This window comes from Centrocercus urophasianus, unplaced genomic scaffold (assembly GCF_019232065.1).
Source record: "Centrocercus urophasianus isolate 14NV4802_14NV808 unplaced genomic scaffold, USGS_Curo_1.0 seq_14, whole genome shotgun sequence".
Taxonomy (NCBI): domain Eukaryota; kingdom Metazoa; phylum Chordata; class Aves; order Galliformes; family Phasianidae; genus Centrocercus; species Centrocercus urophasianus.
The window spans coordinates 18,945,099-18,956,697 of NW_024884586.1; the positions used below are offsets into that span (position 1 = coordinate 18,945,099).

General features: G+C 40.4%; 1 protein-coding gene across 3 annotated transcripts in view; it reads right to left on the minus strand.

The window, feature by feature from the left end:
* ZNF106 (zinc finger protein 106) overlaps nucleotides 1–11,215 on the minus strand; it is a 36,044-nt gene extending 24,829 nt beyond the window's left edge. For 2 of the 3 annotated variants that reach the window (XM_042814301.1, XM_042814299.1), the window contains exons 1-4: nucleotides 11,145–11,215; nucleotides 10,499–10,624; nucleotides 4,209–4,294; nucleotides 3,429–3,490 (exon numbers count right to left, since the gene is read on the minus strand). In XM_042814301.1, the coding sequence (XP_042670235.1) occupies nucleotides 3,429–3,490; nucleotides 4,209–4,262 (116 nt within the window). In that variant the 5' untranslated portion in view covers nucleotides 4,263–4,294; nucleotides 10,499–10,624; nucleotides 11,145–11,215. Of the gene's footprint in view, nucleotides 1–3,428; nucleotides 3,491–4,208; nucleotides 4,295–5,094; nucleotides 5,180–10,498; nucleotides 10,625–11,144 lie in introns of those variants that run through there. The other variant, XM_042814300.1, reaches the window with a different exon arrangement.
* Between the last annotated feature and the right edge of the window lie 384 nt (nucleotides 11,216–11,599).

Below are 11,599 nucleotides of genomic sequence, written 5' to 3' on the forward strand. Positions count from 1 at the left end.
GGAAAGAAAATACTCAAGTGTGTTACAATTATAATGCCCTTCTGCTTCTTGTTAACTTCCAAGAACCTAAAAGAGAAGAAAAAAAAAAACAAAAGAAACCTAAAACTTCCTTCCCTACATGGACAACTACTGAAATTAAAGTAGAACTGCCTGAGTGCCTGAATGGTTATGCTAACGGGTATTTTACTTCTACTACCACTTCTGCTACACTATTCCTACTAACATCAGCCAGAACTGGGCATGCTCCCACCACGTGTACATTTCCCTACAAGTCACCTGAAACACCACACAATATCAGTTCTTTAACAAGGAGATCAAAAGCAGTTTTAAGTGAACAGGAAAAGCGTATTCACAGAATGACAGCATCCAAGAGCTTTATTTCCTGTATATTTCAAATGGCAGACTATGCCCCTCATACAAAAGCATTATTTCATTTTCAATTACAAAAGTGAAGTCTGCTTAAGCTTCCTATTTGACATCCAATTCCCATAACGTACCACAAGGAATAAGGCTTCAAGAAAAAGCGCCTTAAGTAGTTCAAAAAAGCTGTTCTAGTCCATGAGATACTAAATTAAATTTGGAAGAAAAGCATGAACCAGTATGCGCATCTAAAATGTAACTTCAAGATGGATGTTAAATTTGAAGGTAGCAAATGTTGATATAATTTTTGTTATCATCATATTTCACACAATTCAAACACCCTTATGGGGCTGTTGCTTGCATTTGGCATTTTAAACCTGGCTGTTACTGCAAAGTAAAAAGTCCATAAGTTCTTTTTCCAGAACAAATACCTTCTAAGCATTCTTCTAGAATAAGTGATATACAGTTAAATTAACACATTTCCCCAGTAAAAAAATAATACTGATTAAAAGTGTAATCTAATTTCAGTCTCAAGGAAATAGGAAGCCGAGAGTCATCAGACCACTGACAAGCTACTGTGGAATTCTATAATACGCAATTTCTAAAAATTTGTGTTACCTGTAAGAGTCAAGAACTATAAAAATACTAAAGCGGCAAGAAATGAGATGCTAAAATACATTAAATTTTCAACTCATCACTTTTCTGCCCTTGTAGTCACTCTAATCTCAGAATTACTACCAGAAGAAAGTCTAGAATAGAAATGCTCTACAAGTTAGCTGACCAGAAGCCCTAAATAAACTCCTAGTGCTGAGGGCATACTGGTTTCTGAGCAACCAGTTCCCAGCTGTTCAGTAACAGAACAAGTTCTTCTCACTCTCAACAGACACAGTGAATATTACGATGTGCTTGATGGCAGGCACGTTTTCAGAACATTCCTAGCTGACAAGGCCAGCTGTGTGGGGCATAGAAGCAGGATGGCCTGGGGTTTTTAATTATTATTTCTAAATAAGTAGCAGAACTCAAAAAAATAGCCTGCAAATTTTATTTGAAAAAAGCTGCTTTCATACATTTTTCTCAAAGTGAACATAAAAATTGAAGCCACAGACAGATTAATCAAATATCAGATGGAAGAAGAAATTGGGCAACAGAGGTTGTTTACTGCCAGTTAATATGCAGTTCAATGTAAGCAATATCTTTCCATTTATACAGCATAAAATTTATAAAGTAGTAGGCACAGTAGAGCTCAAATCCTAGCTGCAGTCTTGGTACAAAGACAACACAACTGGAACTCACTGCAGACTGTAAAACAGGTTAGAAGTATGACTACTTGCAATGCATTCACCTTCCTATAAGGACTATTTTTTTTTTTTTAAATTTCACTGCAACTGTTGTTAGCAGATGTAAGTAAGCATACTCATTTTCCAAATATTTTCCAGAGGACTTGTATTAGAAACTGTAGCAATTGGACAGATCAACATGATGGAAAAAGGTGTTTCACAAGAGGTAAAATGACAGAAGGACCAGCACAATAGAAAGGTGCTATAAAGGAAGGGAAGAAGATCGCTCACCCAATATCAGAAGATCCCAGGTTTGCAGGAGAAAGCCTCACCAAAGAGAGGAATCTGCAGGGAGAGATCCTTCCCCAGGGCCACTCAGCCCTTAAATGATGGAGGTCTACGAGAGGTGCAGCCAGGCTCCACCCCTTCCGCTCACAGCCCTGAATTGCCTTCACCTGTGCTCTCAGGGCTGACCTGGTCCTTTCCCCAGGTGCTCAATCAGTGGTTCAGGCCATGACTCAACAGTTCCCATACAGAAGCACATAGGATTACTGTTTTAGCCAAAACTACAGCAATAATTTACAATTGTACACAACATAAAATACTACACAGCTGACGCAAGCAAGTGTATTCAGCTGCAGCATGGAGGCATTGCAATCTTGCACTCAAAAACTGGCACTTTTTTGCAGTTACATAAATCTTTGCATATAAAAATATTCAGAGAAATAAATTTTTAAGTTTCTCTAGTCTTGAAGTATTATAAAACAAAGCAGTTTAAAATTTTGATTGGAATTCTAAACTAGCAAAAACCATATTGGCATTAGAATCAGTCTTGCTTCATTTCATCTGTGTTCAATATTTAAACTTAAAAAGTTTTAAGAGGAGGCCTGGAGCCATAACAGCTGCTCTCCTTCTGCACAAAAAGAGAAGGAAAGCTACATTAACTGAGAACTAATGCAAACAGAAGCTGTCTACCATTTATCTTCCTCAAATGCAAGATACTTGTCCCAATAAAATTAATCTCCCACACTCAGGAGTTGAAAGAAAATAACTTCCTAGTCCTTTAGAAGTTGTTTAACTTCTTAAATAGATGTGCAATTTTTATATGAAGTTTCTGGTGCAAGATGATTATAAGCTAGTCAAGTATTTAAGTGTAGACCATCTGATACCTCTGCCTACCTCAAAGATCACACAAAATCAAAAGAACTTGCAAGTGCACCCTGATTGCATCCGGTTTCCATATTATCAGGATGGTATTTGAATACCCCCTACCTCCTTCCGCTTTCCAGAGATTATAATTACAACCATGAAAGCCATCATCTACCCTGGTTAGCTCCCACAACCAAACAACCAGACCAGAGAGGCAGAAGACAAGACTGACACTCAAGCACATAAGCAGTCCTACATCCAAGATGCCAGATTTCCCACAGAGGTTGAAAAGTTAATAACCAAAGACTTATAAAGTTTGTTTTAATAGGAAAAAAAAAAAAAAAAAAGTGTCTGTAATTCTACCAAAGGCCGAATTACAGTGCTTCCAGGACACCAAACAAAAAGCTGCCAAGAACCAAAACTTTTTTTTTTTTTTTTAACCTTTCATTTTATTTTTCCACATCATTTGTCTCAGTTAACAAGCCTCCTGAGTTTTAGGTATTCAAGAACATGGTCATTGCCAGCTTTATCATATACCAGGCCTAAAATTGTGCAATTCAGCTTGTTTGAGAAATAGCACATTAGTCATTCTCGAGAGTAACAAACTGCACAAAGAGGCAAGATACACTATGGTTCTAATACCTTCCTTTCAGGTTTTCAAGTTCTCTGTGGTGAAGCATGCTCCTCATGTGTTCTTCCATCTCCTTCAGTAAAGAGAAAGAAAAGTAGAATTGGTTATGAAACAAGAAAGTAATTCTAAAGATTCCACATTCTCTTGACTTTTGAGCTGAAATATTTTGAAATCTTCAAAGAACAGACTCTAATCGTTATCCTCCCCAGTCCTTGAATTCACATCTCCAAAGTGAAAACAACACCTCCAATTCCCTTGAGTTGAGTGAATTATTACACTGGCATTTGAATAATAGCCTTGTGGCAAGTGGCTAGACAGATACTACAATTAAAAAAAAACAAGCACTGTTTCAGTGCAGGCTTTCCATGAAAAAGACAACGTGCACTCACTGACACCATTAATAAAAATATGTGCTGTGCAATTCCTCATTCTCATTCATATAGAAACAAGATAGAAATCCAAAAGGAAAAATAAGCAGCACAATTTATAACTGAACGAAGTTTCAAACAGTTCACCCTATTGTCTCTATGCAGCAATATAAAAAATACCCTGAAACCCTCCCTATTTTTTTATATTTAGAATCAAGGATACTGCAGAGCTCATTTAAAGGAAGATGCTTTAAAGCACGTGTAAATATACTATTTGGTTTGTGACAGATCGAGATCAATGTGCTCCCAATACAAGAAAAAAATTCTCAGAGCTCATGCAATTTTAAAATGGGAGAACTTCTCACATACACTTAATATTAGTGCCTACTGATGTTAGATGTAAACCAAGTATGAATTCTTTACCTTTTTTGAGCTGTATACAATGTGACACAATATGCATTTTCGTTCTCGCACCATGCTTACTACCCCAGGCAGATCTTATCCCATACCTGCAAATAATTCAAGAACAAACATTCAGAATTTTTTCATCATTAATCTGTTTCGGTAAGGAAAGTAAAAATAAGTTACCATTCATGAAAATGAGTGTGTTGAACTCCTTAAAGAGCTCTCTCATGTAGTTTTGAATAGTCCTTTAGAAAGCTGTTAAAAAAAAAAAAAGCTTTCCCTTTCTTTCTTTTCTCCTTGTCCTCCAAGATACAGCACTTATTCTGCAAAGACACATAGGATTGCTCCCAGCTACCCAAACCAGATTAACAAAAATCTAATTAATGCTGTTGTGCATTTTTCTGTCTCCGCACAAAGAGGCAGTCCATTTCACACTTTGTTATTTAACATCAGTCACCTTCAGAGCTAGTTCAGCTAATATGATCTAATTCAATTGGCAACAGCCTCCAACAGCTTATCCTATCATACCCCAATGGTTCACCATCCACCTTCTGTTTCTGGGACACTGACAATCTGGTACTGAGTGAAGCTGTAGCACAGCTGAGCTTACTGAGCTGTACTTACATTGAGACCAGCCTGCCCAGAGTTAAAGCAGCTCTGACATTCAGTGCAACAGAATAAGCAAAATCATATCCATCTACTTCCAAAACATGGATTTTGAAGAAATAACTCCTTTCCCTTGAATGTGGACATACACTTAGTTAAGGCGTGCATCAGCACCTGTCCAGCATAAAGGGAATGCAACTGAGATAATCTTTAGGCAAACAAAGCAGTTTCCTCCCTAAATTAATTCACTACCACACTAAAACAAACATGTTTAAAATGCAACAGCAGATTCAATCACCTTATGTTATTTATCCAGCATTTGTAGAATGCCATTCTTGAAATCTCAGTGGTATTTAATACACATTCTCCAGTTTTATCACACGGGCACCTGATGCGCTAGAATCATTAGCAACAGATATTTTTATTTTCATAAAGCATTCACAACAGTACAAGATCATTCAGAACTCTGCATCAGACCAGGCCACACAGAACATGCATGTAGAGCATTAATCTACTCCTGGAAAGCAAAAAATGCTGATTCTTGTTCCAATTTTAGATAGCTTCTTTTTGCATGAAAATATGCTCTACTTCCCTGGTCTTCTTCACTAACACTTTGTCATTTAGTGGAATAGTATCACACGTTTAGGATCTTGCTTAAGATTACTCAAGCACCCATGGAATTCATTCTGCACTAGAGAAAGACAGCAGCATGGGACCTAACCCAGGACAAACAGGTCATTCATTGAAGTGTGGTGACTTGCTGACACCAGTTTGCACATAACATCAAAAAGCTATCTATTACAAGGAGACCTAACACAACACCTGTTTTGACTAATTAAAACATATAGTAACTATACACGATTACAGGAAGAGTTTTAGGCTAACTGCCCAAACAGGGCATTTCTTACGGTAGAGTACTAAAAATACAAATAGAATTCAAATGCTATTGGATGTCACCATGAAAAGTGAAGCTTTCACTTCCACAGAGAGAAGCTCTTGGAAGCAAGAACTCGGAAGTAGTTTGATTTTGTAGATGCCATAGAACGTACATACAGTGGCCAGGAGAGCACAAATCCACATTCTATTTTCAGATCACCTCTTGACTTAGCACCTACATGGAGATGAATCACTTCCCTTCATACTCGTCTATCTCACAAATTCTGCTAGAAAACCTAAGACTCACTTAAATGAAGTACGTCAATTTCTCTGTGAAGACTCTCATCAAGCGCTTCAAAAAAACATGCTTTCCTCTCCTTTACTATGTAGCACTAACAAGAACCAGACAGTGATTGAGCCATGTACTCAGTAATGGTATTTGCCCTCATCATACACCAACCAATCTGTTCAATCACAATACCTGCGTTCAGAGAAAGGAATTACCTCTCATGGGTCACTAAGGGGAAAATGAGCTAGTATAAAAAAATAAAACAGTTAGCGAAGATAAGGTTTTACACTATCACATAAAAGAAGCATATCTCAACAGCAAAATGTAAAGCCTTTAAAGCAAATAAGGTGTTACGCTAACTTCCTGTTTTGAGGGAATGTTACCAATCAGTAGGGGATTTTGTTTGTTCTAAAGTAAAGGAATACATTTTACAACAGTGATGTAAATGGAATTTACCCACAGCCTGCACCTGCCCAGAGCCTAGAAACAGCAGCCAGATTTAATTAACTTCAGCAAGTCTGTTAGGGCTTGCGGAGAACACTTCTCACAAGTATAAATAGCCTACAAAGAAAAGAGGGCATTAGGCTACTTCCTGCTACAACATCCATTTGTCTACAGTTATTCATCCTCACCGGATAGCATATATTAAAAATGTATGTCAAGGCTAAATCTGCTGCAGATCAATGGCTGAGAAGTGACTATATAAAGCCACAAGCCATGGAGCAGGGCGGGCAGACCAGCATACCAGCTGCCCAGAACTCAGCAGCAGCACTGGGGCCCATCTCACAGCCACTTTACACACTGTAGATAGCAGTGGATATTCTGCACTTGACAAAAAAAGAAGCTGGGAAGTTCAGCAGAGCAGAATGCTCCGCAGCAATACCTTCCTCAGCCCCTCAGAGGGGCGTCAGCCCACTGCCTCAGAGACATCTCTCCTGCAGCAACCAGTTGCACAAACCTGGTTGAGCTGCATGAGAGGAACACGAGAGCTACCACAGACACAGGTAAAGGAGGAGAGTGACAGGCTAGAAAGATGCAGCTCACCACAAAGCCCTTTCATGAAAGGGCTTTTTGTTGGGCGATAGGAGGAAGAGGTGGATAGGAAGCCCTTCTGCCTTGGAGGGAAGCCTCTGGGCCTAGGAGAGAAAGGAATGGAAGTGCATCTTAGGCCCTGGAAGGCAGCTAAATGACCACTGTTAGGTTAGGCCATGCGCAGTATGATTATTGGAAAACTTGTTCTGCTAATTTTCACAGAGGCCTGGTCCTTGCAGGAAAACCTGGAGAACACCACAGCCACCTGCTGAGATAAGCCAATGCTACAAAGCAATGATTCATTAAAAATTAGTAAAATAGTGATTTTCTTAGGGATAAAACATGTACAGTTAAAGTCATTTCCCTCTACTACATGTTGCCCCAAATACTAAAATTCTCGTACCACTGTCAGATTGCTGAACAAAACCAAGTAATTCATTGCCACAAAGAAAGGCCTACACTCAAATTTCATCACCTCAGACAGAAGTTACGTGGAATAAAGCACCAACATTCTAAAACGATCTTTGCTTACCAGAATCACTGCTCTTGAGCTCAACCACATAGCAAGTGTCAGAGCCATGCTGCCAAATGAGCGATCAACTACTCTGCCACTGAGCCAGGAGATAAAAGTTATTGCATGGATCAACATCTCCATGCTCAAGGCAACATAGCTGACTTTGCTAACTATCCTAACAAGACATCTGCAGGAACTGTCTGTATGCTGCCCCATGAATAACAATGAATTTTTATAATATACGGGGAAGGTACACTGGAGATAAGGAGACTGCAGACATACACCTTACACAAACAGAGCAGCACATGCACAGGAACACCTGTCAGGAACAAGAACCTCCATTAAAGACTAGTTTTATTTCAAGCCAGGCTACAAATAAGTCACAGACCAGAATAATATATAAACCCTAAGTCAGAATTAAACTGTCTTTCCAATTTCCTATCAGAAATGCTAATAGTTTCCCAATAACCAAACTAAGCTTTCCTTGCTGTAAACTGAGATGGAACACCTCCCAGAGAAGATAAACACCTTCATGCTGTCTTACTTACCATGCACTTTTTACACACTGGCAGACACAGGGATGTGCACTACACTAATGAAAATGGAAAGCTGTTCAGCACCACTGTGGTATGCTGTCATTTCAGAGACTAACATCCACACACCTAGATGGCTTTTTTAGACTCACACAAGTTCCATTTCTTTAGGTGTTTTCCTGAAACAACATATTTTTCAAGGCTATTAAAATTCCAGTTTCTCTTTCCAAATTACCTAAAGAACTCTTAAAGAATTACATCCAAAACTGGACACACTACTCCAACTGGGCCCACTGGCAGGATCCTCCAACATTATTTTCTAAAGAGTGAAACAGAGTTTCATTAAGAAGCAACATAATGATCCCTCCACAAGATCAGGCACAAATGGCTTGCCTCAGTTAGATCTACCTGCAGCTACCAAAAGACCTGTCTGCTTATCCTGATAATCTTACACCACTTTGTAAGAGATCTTTGATGAAGAGGCCCTTACAAGCATGACACAAAGAGACACAAAATAATGTGGTTGGTATTTCAGCAATCTGTGTATTTTTCCCCCCCTCATAGGTATTTGAGCTCGTAGCCTTGACAGGTATGCAAACTGTGCTTCCATCACAGACTGTAAATTAAGAACAGAGGCTCAGAAACCAAACCAAAACAGACTGCTTTATATATCTATCTGTAGCAGTTCCACAAAATCAGATAATTGGTCTTGGCAAAAGAACTCACACTTCATAAGTAACTCTCTACAAAGTCCATGTACTACATACTCAGCTGAGCTAGAAAATATCTGTTCAATGGAAAGCGCACTGGGAAGTATTTAGCCAGTCACTGGGCTTTTTCTATGAATACAGTCACCACAAAGTATTTAGAATCACTAGAAAGTGACTTCAGGCACTTAAACCACAGTACTCAAGTCATTTGACAGAAACCATTTTTGGTGCCAAGCAAATTCAAGTCAAGGGTCCCAAACATTAGGCTGGCAGGCATCAATGATCAGACAACAGAAAAAACAGGCTTCTGCTTGAATTGTCACACCTATGTAACAGACATTTCATCTCAGTAGTGAGTAATAACAGCTCCTTTAATTTGGAATCAAAATGTAAAATCACCTAAGATCAGATGAGAAAAATCCATTACCCAGTAAACTAGCAATACTTTCTTAAAAATATGTATAATATAAAACAAATGTGTTTTTGTAACTTATTGCATTCTCTTGTTTTCATATTATCAGCTTGAATCAGGTAACATCTCAAAACTTAGGACACCATCTGGTGGTACATTCACAAAAGAGAACTGTCAGATGTTAAAAATAATTTTATCAACTTAAATTTGACTCAAGATACCTTATAAACTTTAAAGATAAAGTGGAAAATCAACAGGAAAAATGCCTTAGTTTTATCGGGGCCTCTGAATCCCCCTAGAGACAATCTGGGTATGTATTTATATTACAGTAATTGTGGTTATTCTTTGCACTGTACAGATATCAGAGCCCTGTGTAGATTAAGATGTATTTGATTGATATCTCATCAAACATGCAACATTTTCAGACATATAGGCCAGATGTTACCTGAAATTTGGTATAACAACTGGATAGATCAATATGATGGAAAAAGGTGTTTCACAAGAGGTAAAATGACAGAAGGACCAGCACAATAGAAAGGTGCTATAAAGGAAGGGAAGAAGATCGCTCACCCAATATCAGAAGATCCCAGGTTTGCAGGAGAAAGCTTCACTAAAGAGAGGAATCTGCAGGGAGAAATCCTTCCCCAGGGCCACTCAGCCCTTAAATGATGGAGGTCTACGAGAGGTGCAGCCAGGCTCCACCCCTTCCGCTCACAGCCCTGAATTGCCTTCACCTGTGCTCTCAGGGCTGACCTGGTCCTTTCCCCAGGTGCTCAATCAGTGGTTCAGGCCATGACTCAACAGTTCCCATACATTTGGTCATAGTGATTCAAGTGACTAACATAGTTGACCAAAACCACCTATTTACTCAAATTGAGGGTGTAACAACATAACATCTATTCAAAAAACTTCACATATAGAAATCAGTCAATGCTGGAACATACAAGTGATGCAAACGCAGTTGCCTAACAATTCAATTAAAGCCAAGTAAGAGGTTAAAAAAAAAAATTATACTTGCATTTAGAAGAAGTAATAGTCTGCTTTCAGGTCAGGATTGGAACTTGTTTTCTAAAGTTACAAAGCCAAATTTAATCAGCCTAAAAGATGTGTAATATTCATATTCATATCAAATATTGCAATCCTAATGGGGAGGTACTCTCAAAGTTCATGAAAACCTTTAACCAAGTTTTTGGAAGGCTTAAGCCTTTTTTAGGCTCAGCAAAACTTAATAAAGCAATTGAGGCTTAACTGAAAGAAACAGCAAGTGAGAGAAGGCCACAAACAACCATCAGAGACCAGGAGAAGCCCCAGGAAATGAAAGCCAAGTCCACCAAACCTCAGTCTTGCTCTCTTAGGCTGCTGCTCAGCACCTAGCCGTGGCACCACACCTCTTCAAAGCCGTGCTTCAGGCAGAAGGGATGGAGGAAGATACAGCATTGCCATGGACCATTCCATCAAGCCACTGCCACCGAAAACAGAATGACAAAGAAAAAAAAAACATTCTCAAAAAGAAATAATAAACCAAGCCCTTACAGAACAATTTCAGAAATGGAGCATGGTTATTAATTGTCAAAGCCACTTCTAGCCAACACGAACCATCTCCTGTTCCACCGCCCTATGCGGAGCTGCTTCAGGATCCGCACATGGTCAGTCTCACTGCAGGTTACTGGGCATTCATCATTACATCCACTCACACTCACCCAGACGAATTTTGGCTTCACGACAGGAAGGACAGTAACTGAACAACTCGAGCCCAGAGCTGCAATTCAGCCTCCGCAGGTACCGAGACACAGCCATACCTGCACGCCTCTAGCAGGGAACCGCTCTCACAAAGCCCAGTTAGCCGGACTGTAAAGCGCAGCAGCACGCAGCAACGCGGGATGCTCATCGCACACGCCTCCCGCTCCCCGGGCCCTCCGCCCCTGCCTCAGCCCCACCGAGTAAGCTCCCGCCGGATAGCCAGCGCTCCGCCCGCTACTCACACATCGCGGCCAGGGCAGGGGGCGGGCCTCCCATCCCCGCCGGCACCGAGCCCGCCCGCGGTCTGCCGGCCACGCAGCGCCCGTGTCGGGTCGACCCCACAGAGACTCGCGGGGCAGCCTCCAGCCACAGCCAATGCGGCAGCAGGAGACGGCCGCGCTGCGCGCCGGGAAGAGCTCCCGCGGCTCCGCGGTGTCTGCTGGGAAGTGTAGTCCCGGCGTCCGTAGCGCGCGTCTGTGCCGGGGCCAACTTCACTGCGAGGGCAGCACCGCCCCGACAGGTAGGGATGCTTATCAACTGATGATAACAATACAAAAGCCGTAACGATAAGTTTATCAATAAAGGTACTACTATAAAGAGAGAAAGTGTAATAAACACTGCATAGCAATACATGCTGCCGCTTTTAAAGCACACACAGTCGAGGAAAGCGGCTCACAGTTGACGCATGCGCAAACCT